The sequence below is a fragment of the Nymphaea colorata genome, chromosome 3, assembly GCF_008831285.2.
Source record: "Nymphaea colorata isolate Beijing-Zhang1983 chromosome 3, ASM883128v2, whole genome shotgun sequence".
In the NCBI taxonomy this organism is placed as follows: Eukaryota; Viridiplantae; Streptophyta; class Magnoliopsida; order Nymphaeales; family Nymphaeaceae; genus Nymphaea; species Nymphaea colorata.
In genome coordinates this window covers 23,934,172-23,951,494 of record NC_045140.1, presented here as the reverse complement: position 1 = coordinate 23,951,494, position 17,323 = coordinate 23,934,172, and the positions used below count along the sequence as shown (strand labels likewise).

Sequence of the window (17,323 nt, the reverse complement as noted above, 5' to 3'; positions counted from 1 at the left end):
AGTCGACTCCACTAGCTTAATATCTCGTAATTATCTGTAAAACATGTGAATTTCACGCATATATTTCACATGAATTCAGGTCCAAGTGCAAAATTTCATGTCAAATTCAAAAGCAAATTCCTAATGAGATTTTACTTTTTTTTTTAACCGATCTGTTAACAGAAGAGGAAGAATAAGAAGAAGAAGTAGATGAAATTTGAAGATGGCCAATAAGATTTTGTATTAGGAAACATAATAAAACCACAGTTAACCTGAATGAGATGCCTCAATTGTGATGCGTTGTGATGCAATTTTTCTTTCCCAGAATAAATGAAATTTACGTCGAGTCCGTACTTGTGTCACCGTGATGCCTTGCCCGCAACGACCGGGAAGTCTTCTGCGGAATACAAACTCGCGCAATGTCGGAAGCGCGAAATCAGATCTCTGTTCTCACGAAGATTATCTCTCTCTCTCTCTCTCTGTGGCGTGGTTGCTTATTCCGCAATTCTACCGGGAGCTAGCGATTACTCAAAAGGGACGCAACGATCGCTGTCTCCTCCCGGTCTCTTGCATCCTTCCAATCTCTCGTGTCCTTTGATGTGGGGAGTTTCTGGTACTCGAGTGATTCTTCGTTAGAAAAATTGTTCAGGGCCAGGGTTTTAGGTTTCTCTCCTTAGAAGATGTTGGTGGTCGGGCTAACGAGCAGAAGATGGAGGTCAGACGATTGCCGCCGGGCCTTCACCGGCTAAATTCGAAATTGCATATTCGAAGCGTCACCTTCTTTCAGGTCTCCGTTCTAGTCATCACGTTCTTGGCCTACGCTTGCTTCCATGCGTCGAGAAAGCCGCCGAGTATCGTGAAAAGCGTTATAGGACCGAGGGTTGCAGCAGACGGCGTCGAGATTCCTGAATTCGGAGGAGTCCCGGACTCGATTCGCGAGAATTCTACTTCCGCCGATGGTGGTGGGTGGGCTCCGTTCAATGGCGTTCATGGAACGCATCGATTGGGAGAGCTTGATGTCGCCTTCCTGGCCGTTTATTCATTGGGGATGTATTTCGCGGGCCATGTCGGCGACCGGATCGACCTTCGAGCTTTCCTGGCGTTCGGAATGGTGGGCAGCGGGCTTTTCACGATATTATTTGGCATGGGCTACTGGTGGAATATTCATTCCTTTACTTATTTCCTAGTCGTTCAAATGATTGCCGGTGTTTTCCAATCTACCGGATGGCCTTCCGTCGTCGCTATCGTGGGGAATTGGTTCGGCAAATCAAAAAGAGGATTGATCATGGGGGTGTGGAATTCGCACACTTCAGTTGGAAATATTTGTGGTTCATTGATCGCATCTTGGGCTTTGGAGTATGGTTGGGGATGGTCCTTTGCGTTGCCCGGAATTGCAATTGCTTTGATGGGCGTCATAGTTTATCATTTTCTAGTGGTGAAACCTGAAGATGCAGGTTTGGGATCGCCTTCCCAGGAATTGCAGTTGAACACTTATGTTCATCTCGAGCAAGCCAATGTAATGGATTGTAATGATGAAGGGGTGGTTGTAGTTATTGGGTCGAATCTAGAGAATGAGATGGCTGTGAACGAGATCTCAAAGAAGGCGGAAGATGAAGGGAAGGAGGGCGAAGGCAAATCCATGCTTCTCTCACCTGAGTTGCCTGGATCGAATGGGATACCTGCGAGTGAGAATTCGGAGAAAGTAGACCGAAGAAAGGACGAAGAAAGGGAACTGCTTCGTTCATCCGAGTTGCCTGAACCAAAAGCGATTAGCTTTATTGATGCTTGGAGGATACCTGGTGTAGCTCCTTACGCCTTCTGCCTGTTCTTCTCTAAGCTTGTTGCATATACTTTTTTGTATTGGTTACCTTTCTATGTTAGGCATACAGGTATGCTTTTCGAATCATATCGCTTGTGCTTGTTTTAATTTGTTTGTCGCTTGGATGTAGTTTCTTGGTTCCCAAAGTTTTTAAATTGATCATGCATTTCCTTTTCTGAATCTGTAGCTGTTGCCGGTTCATTTTTATCTCACAAGACTTCTGGCTTACTTTCTACATTGTTCGATGTTGGAGGTGTTCTTGGTGGAATTTTGGCTGGATACATATCAGACAAGCTTGAAGCTCGTGCTGTTACGTCGATCATATTTTTTTGTTTATCGATCCCTACACTTATCCTGTATCGCATCTATGGAAGCTTCTCCATGTCCGCAAATATTGCCCTGATGTTTCTTTCGGGTCTATTTGTTAATGGCCCTTATTCTTTGATCACTACAGCTGTGGCAGCTGATCTGGGCACTGACAGTGGCACAACAGGCAGTTCACGGGCTTTGGCCACAGTTACAGCCATCATTGATGGTACTGGCTCCGTTGGAGCAGCTTTGGGACCGCTGTTGACAGGATACATTTCATCAAGAGGATGGAACGGTGTCTTCTTGATGCTTATTCTTGCAACATTTATTGCTGCACTTTTATTAGTTCGTGTTGCCAAAGAAGAGTATGTGAACAAGGTGCGGACATCAGGATAACATGAATATGTGATGGTAATCATTCCTCTCTGCATGTTTCAATCTTGGTTTTCCAGAGCATTTTCTGTTATGCCGTTTTACCTAATGCAAGGACTGTTGTGATTGTATCCACCTACGCTTAGAAGTTAGAACATGTTCATTGTGCTCAAAATTAATGAAACTGCTTCTGTATCCAGCATTGGTGAAAGCACCTTTCTTTCTGTCGGTAGATTTGTAGTAGGCATATATTTCTTCAGGATAACAGACTACCGCGATGAGAAGCTTCTTGTTCTTGTTTTCTGTTTTTAAGTTCAATGCTTGATTTATCTGCTAATGTTTAATTTTGAGGTTCATTGATCATCTATCACTGCTTTAGCATTTTCCTTCTAACTGATAAATGATATATGACTTTTTTTTTGTGTTGATTATGTTGCAGAAATGAAAAGTGGGAAGCAGGAGGAATGATTGCTAGCAGCTTGCAAGCTGAAACTACTCGAAGCTAAAGTCCTCATGATAGAGAAATATAATATAAAATGGAAGCCAAACCTTGCAGCCTTACGTGAATTCTTCTCATTCATATGATGTTCATTTCCTTTTTCATTCATTGTCACAGTTTTATTGTGGATGTCAGAATATTTTCCTCTGGATATTTTAATTTTGTACACCAGAGGATCTTATTAATTACTTCAAAAGTTTCAGTTCTATATGCTCAAGGCATCTGTTCGTTCCAGTTACCTGCAGTATAGCAACACCATCCTCTGACCTCATGCTCATAGAAGGAAGATCCATATTTGTTGATGCTCTAACAAGGAACCAATTATTGAAAGATTTAATGTAGTTTGTGGATGATGTATTGATATAACATCATCTGCTAAGGATTCTGGACTTTAAATGTAAAGCATAATTCAAGAAGAAAATTTCATTTCTCCTTGTATATATCTATACAGACAGCATGTATGTACCTGTTGTTATATATATGATGGTGAATGATCTTAACATATACAAGAAGACTTAAAAGATAAATTGTCCATCTCTTGGTGGACTAGCATCGCTGGTTGTCAGACAGTCTATGGACCAGTTGTTGTATGATTTTGACCTGTCACGATGTTGCCATTTCATGATTATGTCAAATTATGTAAATGAGTGGAAGAGAATATGCTTCAAATTATGTAAATGAGTGGAAGAGAATATGCTTACTTCCATGGATAAAATTTACTTGTTTAAGATGGTACCATGTTAATTAACTAGCAATAATAGAGATATGGCTGCAGCGGAAATTACTAAGATGTGGCTATGATCTAGTAATTCCATAGTTCTGGAATGGTTGTGTTTGTTGGTTCACCAAAAGGTTTTGACAGATACATTTTTTTCTTTCTTTTTTTGGCTGCTGTCTCAGGTAGGACCTAACTTTTGTGAGATCTAGCCCATGTAGTAAACAGACGGCTGGGTTTGGAAGAGAACTTTTTTAGGTGCACATAAAATGATTTTGGAGACTAGTCAAGCCTTATCAAAATAGCTTTCCAGTTTCACATTAGACTGTTGTACAAGTTCCTCTCCCCCCCCCCCCTCCACCAGAAGAATGCATGTATTTTGTTTTCTTTTTAATGCTGGCCTTGAATATTACCATGCTGTTTTTGGTTCCAAACTCAGTCTGGAACTAGTCCTCTTTCACAAGGTGTTCGGCTGATTATGTGCAGCATATTTTTGGCTCTGTTCTTTTTCACTGGAACCTCTTTAGATTGACCTGCCCTAATTGGCAATGACTTGTGGATTTTTATTGATGCATTGGACATTTTCTAATTTTTCTACTGGTCCTAAGCAAGGACATTCAATTGAAGGTGGCTGGTGACTGCTTGGTGGCTTGTTTGGTCGGTGAGGAATTGTTCGAATTGTCATCTATCAATGGCATTCATCATCAACCCCAGGTAAATTTCCCGGTCGGAGGTGAGGTCTTAGGATAATGTGATTTTATTTTTACCTGCCTTGTATTGGGCAACATAGAATCATAGATTACCTCTCATTTTCATTGTAAAGTAGACAGTTTTATTTTTTGTCTTCTCTTTATAATGCGATTATAGTCTTATCTATCCCTACTAGCTCTCTGGTCCTTACAAAATTGCTATATTGTCATTACTTTACTGACTTTGAATTGAGCCTCTAAGGCGGAGAATGGGAATTGCATAAAACCTACGAACGACTGGGTTTTGCTTTTGCAAACAAGTAATTGAAGAAGGTGAGTTTTGCAGTGAATCTTTTGGGGACAGGAAGCTCAGAAATTGCTAAAGTTCGTGGGACTGTGATCAGAATTTCATCTTCTATTTTGGGTAAGTGAAGGAAGCATTTTCTTAGGAGCCTTAATGATTGGCATTTCTAAATCCCAAAAATCTTTATAATGAAATGCTGAGCAAACATGAAATAATTTGTGCGAGGAGAATCATACCTTTTGCCTAGTCAATCTAGTATCGGTCCATTTGCTGATAAGTTCATTATAGATATCTTTGTCAGTGAAAAAAAGTCTTCCTTCCAAGTTTATTTGCATGTTTGTTCTCGAAACGGCTACCCTGCTTAGCCCGATCATGCTGGTTGCCTAGTAAAAAATGTAGGTTGAAGATGGTCTCGTTGTTTCAGATTTCTTTATGCTGAAAGACAAGGCCTGTCAATGCAACCTTTTCCAAAAGCTGTTCAGAGATGTTTTGAATGAAAAGCTTGGATCTAGTTAGCATTATGAGATGTAGAACTTTTAGCTCAAACTCTCTCTCTTAAATGCAGCGTATATGGGTTTTAGTTACTTTTAGCAATATCCAATAATCATGGGAGAGCCACATCTGACCTTGGATTGGCACTTGCGCATTCTTATCTGCATACACCTCAAAATGGAGATATGTTAAGGCGAGAAGTGTTGAAACTGAATCCAGTCGAGTAGTGAGGTTCTCTGCACTCTCCCTCCTGGACGCTTACTGTTCTTTCAGTGCACTTCCTGTAGGGGAGAAAGCAAAGGAGAGAGAGAGAGACAATGTGCCTTCTTGTGTCTCATCAATTGTCTCCGTTAGTTCATGCCTGCCGTGGACGTAAGCCCAATCCCTGGAGGCACCTACTTTAGTTTATATGTTGGCTCCATAGTTTATCTCAATATTGTTCTGACATGTATTCTGGTGTTTGTACGGAAGGAGGTGATGACTTGATTTACACTCAAATATTCACTTTGGCTGCTGATTGGTGGTTTGCTCACTTGGGTGCTTAGTTGATTTAGCCGCTTAGTTCACTGAACTGTAACGTACTCGTGTGTGTGAGACATCATGAATTTGAGTCTTATGGAGGCAACTTATTGCCGAAGGCAGAATGCAAAGTGTGGCCCTTTTGCTAACTCATCCGCTGGACCTTTGCCCTACGTTGAATTCGGATGATGGAGCTTGTAGTGTAGAAACTATGTCTATGGTGCTGAGTGCCTTGCGATGTTACCCGACCTTCAAATTATTCACACTTGGAAATGTTGCCATCCAACTCTAGATTATAAGATCATAATTTGTTCCATTGTATTTCATATCTTTGCAGTGATTAGTTTGTAGTTGGTTGACGACGGCCGCTGCGAAGCCCAGGCTTTATTTGGCTTACGAAGCCTTGCCACTCTGAGTTGGTTTCTGGGGTGCTGTAATTGTCAAAACGAGATAGCAACTTAGCTCTTGCTTCATGTAAGCCCTACAAAATTTGGATCTCGTAGAGTCCAATCTCCAGTTGCATTTGCTGCTTTTCGTGTATAATGTCATCCACCATTAGCAGACTGTCGACTATGATCATATACGATCAGGCAAGTCACCGTTGACAACGGAAGAAGCTACGAAATGCCCAACCTAGGAAGAGACTAAGAGTGACTCGAAAAGGAGAAAACAGTACCCAAGAAGTTGCAGAAAAAAAGGCCTTGTGTCCTCGAATTGCACTTTTTTTTTTTTTTTGCAGAAAACTGGTAAAAACTGGGAAAGGATTTGAGGTTAAAGTTTCTCATGTTCCACAAAGACATGAATGGCCTGGCCTACCGTCCATTGAGATGCTGCACAATTTCTGGAAGTTTTTGTTTTGTACTTTTTTTTTCGAGAGAGAGACATCCACTGCTTCGTAGATTACCAAACCTGACGGACTCCATGAATTCCGTCTAGGATAATGATCACTTCTCTCAACAATGAACGTACATTTTCGTCGTAAGTCATCAGGAAACTCGTCGTACCATGATACACGACGTCCCTGTCTAATCACTCGATTACAGTTAAATGGTTCCGCACTTTTCCTTTTGGGAGCAGAAAAGAATGGCTTCTGTACTTGGTTTAACTTTAATGGCAGCGACTCTAATTTTATCAATTTCCAGTGTAACAGGCATCTATGGGTCTTTCTCTTCAACACATGCCGATGCAGCACAGATGCAAAGTACACCTACAAGCATACACCTACAAGGATTTATGACAAAATTCTACTGTAAGGCATGCGTAACCTCAAATATTTATGTCAAAATTTTTTCACTCTCAAAACATGCCAGTTATGAGTTACCATCTCCAAGGGACTACATTTAATTACAACAAATATATGTACACATCCAATGTGTTGAACAATGAAAAATAAACAGGAGCTGGATGCACCCTTTTGTTTCTCGGTTTTGATGTTTGAGCTGTGAGAGCTCCTCTCTGCCGGTCTGCCTATTTCTTGGCCCGAATCTATGGATTGCTCTGCGGAAATTGTGTGGTAAGAATCTGGTTGAGAGCACTTAGCCCCTCGGCAGATATGCTTCTTCTTACTCCTCTTGGTCTGCGAATGACGTTCTGGACAGGGGGCTCTGCTTGAAAGCAAACCATGACCACTGTGAGATTGTCATCTGAACCCCTTTTTATTGCCTCCTCGACCAGCTCCTTGCAGCACTGCTTCACATCGTTGTGCTCTTGAAGTCGCCTCCTAGCAAAATCTACAGCATTTTGACTTGTGAAGGACTCCCAAACTCCATCACTCCCGATTATCAGGAACTCGTCATCCTTCGTCAATGTAATCAGTTTCAGTTCAGGCTCTGCGCTCAGGGGACCCCCTTGGCCACCATCTCTGTCTTTCATGCCTTTGATGTGCCAATCTCCGAGAGCTCTGGTTATACCCAACCTTCCATTTAGGTAGCCCTCAGAAATATGCCCCCCAGAGATTCTATTCGTTTTCTTTCCTTAATGCAACAGGGCCGGTGGTCCCTGGACATTTCTACTGCTGCGCCTAGTCGAGATAGAACTGCACGACAATCCCCAGCATTCGCTACCAGTAGAGACCTGTTATTGATAGCTGAATTGGTTACGTGATGAAATGGAAATCGGAAAGTGTAGCCCCTGTTTTATATAAAAGTGCATAATTTGATGAACTCAGTTGTGCGACTCACAGAGCCATGCAGGAGCATTTGCATGTAAATAAATGCTTCTCCATGCTCACGAGTTCCGTGAGTTCAGATTATTTGTATGAAATACCAAAAAGTGGTAGCAACCCACCTTCCGAATATCATGGCAGTAAGTGCAGTTGTGCCGGAAGATAAAGCCGACTGCTTGGAACATTGCTCTGCAAATGCAGCATCAGTTTGCATGTAAGACCTAGTCACCACTTTCTCAAGTTCCAGTGGGAAATCAGCATCCTCCACAATCACACGAGGCAGATTGTCTCGAACAAAATGCGCAGCATCTTTGCCCTCATGCCCATCAAACACCTGAGATGCAGAAGGGGAGAAAAAGAAAATGATTTTAGTTCTGCTGGCCTATATCTAATTTCCCTGAATTGGATTGGTATGCTCGAAGGATACACAAAGAATAGATCCTAACAAGACTCTCTGGTCGCTATGTCGCTTGATAGAGAGAATCACCCACCAAAATTGGTCGCAGCCAGGCATAAGGTTTCCCCTTGACGACTACTTGTTTCCTCCCCCAGACAGAAAAGAAAGTTAAAAAGGTCGTTGCCTACCAAGAGAAATGAAGATCTCAGGAAACTGATAGGTGGTAATTTCCTAACGGCAGCCATATACTTCACGCTTGCATTCCATAGCAAAGACGCATGTTCCCCATTGGGCAGAAAAACACCTCGATTATAATGCATTAGTTGGTACCAAGAAGATACCCTTTGGTATTCTCTCAATATACTAGCATAAGAGTTCTTTGTCACTTACGCCATAAAATGAAACGGTCTGTCCATCCAAGATAGCAAACCCAAACTTCTTGGCAAGATCAGCTATGCAAATATGAGTATCTTCCATCTGTACCCGTTTGCCGATATCAGACCATTCACCAGATCGAATGGCTGGAATGAAGACGGCAGGATGGTCATGTTTCTTTTCCATAGCCACTGCGTTCTCAGATATGCTGTCCAGCTAACAGGGAAAAAAAAAAACATCCAAGCAACTGAAATCAATCAGAATATAAGATTAGAAAATGGCAACGCAAATACATATTGTAGTAAATACTCCTCTATGTCGATCGCAATGCCGATCGCATGATCAGATGACTTCCCAGTGTAGTAAAGCGAAATAGCAGTTTGTCAAAAGAAAGACAAGGAAGACACATTGCCAAAAATCTCACGCATCGTAAGACTTATTTATATTGTCGAAAACTAGAAATATTTTGCAGAATCTTTAACATTCCAGCACTCGCAAGAACTTCATGAAACCATTCACAGTTCTGCAACTAAGGTACGGTTGTAAGTGCCAATCTTCCAACTCCTCCTCGCAGGGCACTAAAACTGAGAAACCAAAGGTGAGCGCCAATCTGGGAATGGCAAACATGAAGGAGAGCAGAAGTAGCAGGGTACTGCTTCTCCAAAATATATATATATGTATATATAGAGAGAGAGAGTGGGAGAAAGAAAGAGCAAATGGTCCCCCGCTCCCTCAATTCAGGAGGGGGCAGATTGCCCATTGAGCTGAACAGTGCCTCCATAATCACAAATTGTAATCATACTGAAACGTACAGGAAATCCAATTTTTTGATCAACCTGACATTTTTCAGGTCTTAAACGCAAGCATCTTCTGATCTTTCTCCTATTGGACTGAATCAACACATAACACGAGGTGGACTAAAAAGGAAAGGAAATACCATTCTCACAAACAGGAAAACCAATGAATGCAGGAGTGAATAAAACAGTCCAAAGGAGAGCCTAGCCACCAGAGGAAGGAAGCAGAAACCCCCAAGTAACAAAAGAGAGGAGATCTAAAGATAGATCACCTAATTTCTCAAAGCAAGACATACCCACATTCGGAAACATCCACGAAACACGGCCATTTCCACCAAAATGGAAAAACAAGAAGAAGATAAAAGGAACCCACCAAAAAAAAGAACCACGAAGCAAAAGCATCAGGAGAAAGAAAAACAAGAGATGCCAAAAACTTACAGGGCTCTTCACCAAAGAAGACAAGTCGCTCGGAGTCCTCCCAAATTCCTCATTCAGTCCCATTCTGTCCGCCATATTCTCCCCGTCCTTCACACACATTATTATTGCAGAAGACTCTCCAGAAAAACAAATAAAAGAAAAAAAAGAAGACCAAGATGGAATCCGGAAAAGAAACGCCTCGGCAGATATAATATTTATCAGAACACCTCCCCCTTTCCCTGCTCTCCTCCTTTTTGCAAGACAAGATATTTATTAATGTATTTTTCTCCTTTGTAATACGTTCAGTGCAGGAAGACCAAGAAGGGCAGGCGAGGGGCACTCTTTCTAGATATTTCCTCTGCCCACAAACACGAAAGCGTGGCCACGACGGGCTGATGATGTCAGTGTGAGATCTTTTCTCGGTGTGAACACACCAAGCCCCGGGCAGGCCACCGGATCTTTCTCAATTACCTTTTTGCCCCTATTCTTTGTCCATCTACTTTACTTTTCCTTGTCAAGTGTCTCTCAAACAAAGCACCAACGGTCCCCAATTTTTTTTTGCTTATTATGTAAAAAAGCACAAATTAATCACCAGCATCCATAAATTGATTTCCATCTAAAATGAAAAGAGTTTTTTATGAAAATCAAAAAGGAAGAAAGTGAAAAAACTAAAAACAAAAAGGTTTTTTTTTTTTTTTTCTTTTAATTCTAATATAGTAAACTTTGTTCATGAAAGTCTTACAATTTTGAAAAGGTGGTAAGGTGACGCTTTCCGTTCCCGCGTCCTTTTTTATCGTTTGATGACTCTCCAGTTAAAGCATAAAAACGTGTTCTATGTTTGACTAAAACAAGTTGACATTTTGGGTTTATCCAAAGGAAGGGGCAGAACAGTGGCCCCATGCCATGCGTTTCAAAGTCAATAATTTTATATTATAGACAACTTATTTTTAGCTAACAACTAAGTTTATTGCACTAACCTTCATTGGTTAAAATGAATTATTTAATATATGCAAAGGTTGTTGGTTTTCTTTTACACGTATAAATATAAAAGAGTGGGAGGGAGAGAGAAAGAGAGAATTTAATCCTACAAATTTATTGTTGAATAATTGCTTGAAACTATTTAACAAAGAAAGGCACCAATCGAATTTTATGCTTACAGTTTTTTTCCTCTCTCCCTTTTATATATATATATATATATATATATATATTGAATGATTAGTAGGGCTATTAAGAGTCACCTACGTCACTTATGAGGGTTGGTCAAGAGAACCTACCACCCTTCCATCTGCTTGCTTGGATTTTTTTTTACTGAAATTGATATGATATACAATCCAAGTCAAAGTTGTCCCTGAAGCAGCAAGTAATTCAAAAATAAAATGACTAATTTGGGACTTAGTTTAAGACCTTCAACTCAACATCCTCACATTTCCCTCTTACCACCATCCAAAGCATGAGATAATTATGTTTATCCATGAGAAATTTAATATTCAAAACTTAGAAACATAAAAAAATATGGATTATTGACTTCTCGAGCCATTCAACTCCTACTATATACATATATATATATATCCAGCCACCTAACCAGGTCATCCATTTAATAAAGATGGATGGTTGAGAGAAAAAAATAAAAAAATATAGTAATTAATACTAATGATGAAAATGTTCATTATCTTTTTCTGATTGTCTTTCTCTTAACTGTTCACCTGATTAAACGACGAGTGACTTTGAAAAACTAGAATTACCATTTATTTTTCACACACATATATATGTTTGAATTTCCACAATATCTTGAGTTCCATTCAATCACAACCATTTAATGCATTGCATCCCACAAATGTGGTTGTATGCTGTGAAAGACATGAATAATTTATCCATCCAAACTCTGATAAAAAGTTCCACATATCTTAACACGATACAGTAAATATATCTTTGAGATCCATTGACGTATAATGACATGTAAGGCTGCGGTTCCATCCTTAATCTCATTGTTTGTCATCTCAAGAGCCGTACTAAAGTCAATCCAGGGATGTCAAATTTAAATAAGATATAACTATTATCATATCTCACTAAAACTTTTATTAATTTAACTTGAACTTATATTCAAATTGAAATATAAAAAAATGCAAAACCATATCCGAATTTTACACCTAATATAAATTCAGATCATGTGTATGAAAATATAATATTTTTCAGTTTCGAATAGCAAACCCCTACCCCACGTTTCATATCTGCATCATTGGCATTCCTAATCACCATGTTCCCTGTTTCTTCTCATGCAATGCAATTAATTAAACTTTAAAAAAAGGGCTTAATTTTCTCACGCGGTGGGAAAGCATTTTCCATGAAACTCAATGGAAGTTCCACCTTCATTTCTTCCTGGAAAATGCTGCCACAACATAGCCGATCAAAATAACTCGAACATGTCAATGATTAATTTGCTAGCGGAAAGAGCGCTCATCATTTCCTTCTTCAGAAATTCCCATCAAAACCTCGTCTCGAAAATAATATATTCACCAATGTTCACCCTGAATTGTTACATTCATCATCAACGATCTTACCTGAGGCCCCGAGCTACATGTGAGCATGTGTGGGCAATTGCTCATACAGTTGAATAAATTTCCTTTCTTTACATATTAATTTACGACAAACTTTTGCATATATATATATATATATATATATATATATGTAATGTCTCTCAAAAATATGGTGAGTACTCGTCAGCTATGTATATTTGGCGCTGTCACTGATCTTGGCTATTGATTTAGTTCATATAGATGGTCAGTAAAAACAAAATAAAAGAGTGCATTTTAGTCGCATAATATTAATTTACATTTTTTTTAACTGACAAAATTAGAGGTGATTTGGCAACAGTAACAATTTGTTACTGTTCTATATAACACAATATTTTATGAACCGTCTTAATCATTGAAGCAGATTGATAGAACAGTTAAAAACTGTGGTATTGCCAAACAACCACAGAAACTTTATGGATCTCATACCTACCACTCACGTGCCCGCACAAAACACACACACACACACATTGTTCTAAGATGATTTAAAACTAGCACTCATTTTAGCAAATATTGGCGTCTTTTTACTACATTTTTTTTTTAAGTTTTGGATTTGGTTATGTTTGATTAGAAAATCAAAGTTACAAGAAACCATATTTAAGTTTTTGCAACGCTCGATTGAATCTTTCATCACATGTGGAAATTTCTATGGCCGCAAGAAGTTGCCTTATTAATTATGAGTTTTAAAAGAAAGTTCTAGGGACGGGTGGGAATCAAATATGGCTGAGACTAAGACATGCGTCTTGTCAAATTTTCATTGGTAGCATTAACGAAGGTTGGCTCACAAATTGCCAACTTGCATGCAAAAGCGAAAAATCACTTCGCTTGATAACAAGTTACGCAAAAATTTGGTGGATTTGAAGATAGATTTTCCAATAATGTTTGAAGATCAATAGCCCAAAAATTTCATGTTCACAAGAAATCATTACTTTAGCAAAAGGATATTGTTCAAGTACTTATTCTCACCAATGAATTACGAGAAACATGTTTTACATGTAAAAAATTGATCCAAAATGTACTTCTTATACCAAAGCTCTTAACAAATTGAAGGTGTAGTATGTCAAATTGGGTGTTGCAAACAATGATCAAAATTGCATACTGCATTCGACCTGCTCCACTCCTGGTTCATACCACAAACGATGTTACTTGAAAGATAATAACAACAAATTCCCAACTCCATTCCTGTTTCACACCACAAAGGATGTTAGAGTAATTTCGCAGAAAAAGTTGACAAAGAAAGAGGGTTTGGGGGCCCCAAGATGGTCTTTCTGGTGTGGAATAAAGGCCGAAAAAGGAGAAGAAAACCTTCTCTGAACCGTCGACCTTGATTCCTCGCAAGTAGGCTTACGTCGATGGCTTCAATCTCTGGAATATCATATGAATGGATCATAAACTTTCTCCCTACTTTCCTTCTTTCCTCCTCTCTCTAGATTTCTCATTTCTCTTTCATCGAAATTTTCTGTGGTTGGTGATGCAGAGACAGTTATTGGCATGGAGAAACTCCACGGCTTTCGACTGTGTCATGTCCGATTCAATGCGTTGGAAGGTTATTCATCACCACAAACTCAAAAAATGCACAAATTTTCTTGTTGGTGTAAAGGAAAATGGAAAGTTTTGGGCAATGGGGTTGAAGTCGTTTCTGCTCAGATCTTTTGGGACCAAGAACAGATAAGGGACCAAGCTGCAACAAAATGGTCAGATTTTTGGTTGCGTCTGTCATCTCATGAAAAGCATATGAGGACAACAGAAACCAGTAATTTGGTATCTATCTTTTTTTAGCTTTTCTCTCCTCACAAAGTCTAGGAGACGACTCGCCCATCATGCTGCAAGTTGGAGTTTTGAATCTTTATCATATTCCGACATGAATCTGTCATCTTCTATATTTATCATTGTTCTTTTGATGATGAGCAATACCACCAGTATTTTTTTCGAGAAGAATATTATGGATGGAGATTTACCTTATGGTAAAATAATGGAAAGAAAAGCATGTCTTGATTTCAAAGGCCTCCTTTCTCTTACTTGAATCGATGAGTATATGATAATAGACAGGCAATTGAATGGATTTTCTCTTTTAATCTTGAGTGAGTTTTTACATTTGTCAAGCGATAAGCGTCCCTTTCTGCAATAGCTTTTTTGATGGTTGTGTCAGACGGCCACCAACCTCAGAAAAATGTTGGTTTAATTCTTCTTCAATGTGAAATTAACCTTTCTTTGACCACAAACCTCAACGCTAGAAATTTTTTAACCAAATTCAGTTACCTGGTGTCAAACTCTGATTAGTAATTATAAAAATCAAACTCCTCCACACACTTACCTTCTCAATCCATGATAATGTTTCTTACCTAACAATGTACATACTTATATGTCAAGATTTTGATATTTTTCAACTTTAGGGCCTTAGTTCAACCCACCTAATCAGTTGGGTAGATGTTGCAGGCGTCCTGTATTTAAGTTTAATGGACTATTATTAGAAGATAATAATGCACCGGCCTTTCCTTCATTCCTTTCAAAAGTTTGATAGAATAATTGAATATGTTACTCAATGGTAGCGGTGGTTAGGTTGACCACTGACATTCAACCTTGCATTGCAGCACCACCTGCGGCATATTCCCTTGGAAACTTTTTTGAATTATTGATCGACAAATAAATTTCAGAAAGAATAAAGAAGAAAGCATCTTTTTGGCATCTAAAATTTTTCTCTGGTAGTAAAAGGAAATAGCGAATAGCTTTTGGCTTACAAGTTGTAAGAAATCCAAGATCCAACCCTCAGAATTTAATCAGTGAAAAATTCCCTTCTTGATCTCTTCGGAAATTTTGGATATGCCTTCTCTATAAGCTGAACTGATTTCAGAGTTTTTTCATTTCTTGGGCAGGAAAATTTTTTTAAGAATGGATGGCGTCACACCAACATGAACCTAAATCATCAGCTTCAGCAACCTAATTATTTGAGACTAAAACCAACAATAAACTTTAATAGTTGGAAGCTAAAAATCATAAAGAGACGACTTTTACTAAGTCCAGATATGCAACAATTAAAATATTTTGTTTGATAAGACAGGACGAGTACTCTAGTTTCTCAATTACTAGAATAAACATTTACAGTTCTAAAAATTTAGTTGGTACTGTAAATATTATTAAATTTTCAAATCTTTTATTGGCCAGCACGATTTCACTTTGTGGCAAATACAATCAATATTTTCTGATAAGAGGCCGATATAAAGAACTTTGCTTAATTAGTTAGCTAATGAGGTTGCATATCAGGCACACCTGATTTAAGGGTTTTGTCATGTTCTATTGTATCGGATTCAGTTTTAGATGCCTTCTAAGAAATATTCCAATTTAAGATGCATTTCGGACAATGACAAAAGTTTAGGTGGCATTTTCTCTTTAGTAAAGCTTTCTCTGCTGCATCAGCCGGCATCTCATAAATCACCACCGATTCCTTTGAACTAGATTAGTCGATCTTTTGAAGAGAAATTTTCACCAGAAGCCGATATTTTTTTACCCTAATTTCAAGAATGGGCCTACAACTTTTAGTATCTCTGTATAGTTCATATTTTTGTTTGATAACTGCCGAAAGGTTGTCTGAGGTTGTTTATTATTGTTGTTGTTGTTGTTATTATTTGTTTAACCATTGAGATATGCCAATATCTGCACGTTTGTCGTCCTTTTCCACCTGAAAAAAGCAAGTCATTACCTTTGGAATAGAAAAGATGAAGGCATTACTGTCACAGCAATCTGATTAACATTTTGACTTTAAGAGAAAGATTGGCATCAGCAAAAGCACGAGCCATATCAAAAATTCAAGAAACCAAAACTTTTCTTTCTTTTTTGAACAAAAATTGAGACTTAGAAAGGGGGGAAAATGATGAACAGAACAGTGAGGTTTGTCTGATCAAGCTTTGACCAACCAATTCAATGCTTTTCATTCCTTTTGGATACTACCAACTTTTGAAGATCAATGCTTTCATGGAGCACCGAAGAAAAAAGGTGATGCCGCCTTTCTTGTCTCTTTTCTTCAGCGGTCCTTTTACTGACAACTCCGATGAGTGATTCACAGAACATGAAATAATTCTTTTAGTGCATGCATCCAAGTTTGCAAGCACGGAGAGTGCAATAGCATACGTAAGCCACAGCATTCCTCTCTTTCTTACATGATTTAAAAATTCAACAATTGGAAGGTGCAGTTTGACTGGATGAAAAATGAAAGAGCATAGTGCTAGGTCCTTTTTTTTTTTTCTTTTTAAGGTGAGGAAGGTTGGGTAAGACATGGCCATTTTGTTCAAATGTTTTAACAAGGATATTAAGGATTTGCCCTTTTTAGCTGTGCTGAATTAGATTAAAATAAGTCGATCTTTTCCAATATTTAATTTTAATTCCCCATCTCTTGAGGAGCAAAGTCCAAGTAGAATGATGCCGCTGTTCCTCTGCCTTGCCATCTCCTCTCTAATCTCTAAATGCAAGTTTCAAATAATTAAAGGAGAATTGGATATATTACAGCGGTGCTGCTGTAGAGAACAGTTAAGGTCTGTTTGGCAAAAAGTACATTACGTAACTGTTTCATAAATATGGCCTAAAACTTGGTGCAAATTTATGAAACACATTACAAAGTACTTTATGAATTTTTAGAGCAGATTCATGCAATAGTTACAAACTATTTCATTTACCAAATGAGTCGTTAGAGTCCCAACCTGCTTGATATGGACAAATATTCTCTCACCGTGCAGGCAAACCAGTGCATCACACACGCTTATAGCCAGAATTGAGAACGGAATACTAATTACTAATTATCTCACATCCTCGACTAGATCCGATATACCAAACTAAGTGTAAATTTGGTTACCGGACTCAGTTTGTTCCTCAAGTTTGAGTTAATCGTTGAGGCATTTTTTGAGTTATGCGTGAAACT

At 38.8% G+C, this 17,323-nt stretch overlaps 2 protein-coding genes across 3 annotated transcripts; one reads left to right on the top strand and one right to left on the bottom strand.

Moving 5' to 3' along the window:
* The first annotated feature begins 341 nt into the window (after positions 1 to 341).
* On the top strand, positions 342 to 3,195 carry LOC116251069 (putative glycerol-3-phosphate transporter 5). 2 transcript variants are annotated; one of them, XM_031625140.2, is made up of 3 exons: positions 342 to 1,868; positions 2,052 to 2,518; positions 2,919 to 3,195. In XM_031625140.2, exons 1-2 carry the CDS (start codon positions 689 to 691, stop codon positions 2,501 to 2,503), a joined length of 1,632 nt encoding a protein of 543 aa, XP_031481000.1. In that variant the 5' UTR covers positions 342 to 688; the 3' UTR covers positions 2,504 to 2,518; positions 2,919 to 3,195. The 2 variants fall into 2 exon arrangements, with proteins under 2 accessions (XP_031481000.1, XP_031480997.1); XM_031625137.2 differs by having other exon boundaries at positions 344 to 1,868; positions 1,986 to 2,518.
* A 3,754-nt stretch (positions 3,196 to 6,949) lies between these two features.
* LOC116251071 (probable protein phosphatase 2C 27) lies at positions 6,950 to 10,172 on the bottom strand. Its single transcript, XM_031625142.2, is given in 5 exon segments — positions 6,950 to 7,640; positions 7,643 to 7,770; positions 7,984 to 8,195; positions 8,649 to 8,849; positions 9,866 to 10,172. Coding segments are annotated over 5 exon segments (1,098 nt in total). The 5' UTR covers positions 9,965 to 10,172; the 3' UTR covers positions 6,950 to 7,182.
* Positions 10,173 to 17,323: the final 7,151 nt, after the last annotated feature.

What these genes read in the sequence shown, in the direction of transcription:
- LOC116251069 (XM_031625137.2), top strand. Translation starts at nt 689, where the DNA reads ATGGAGGTCAGACGATTGCCGCCGGGCCTTCACCGGCTAAATTCGAAA. An exon ending in TTTCTATGTTAGGCATACAG is followed by an intron (nt 1,869 to 1,985) that starts GTATGCTTTTCG and finishes CTGAATCTGTAG; the next exon opens with CTGTTGCCGGTTCATTTTTA.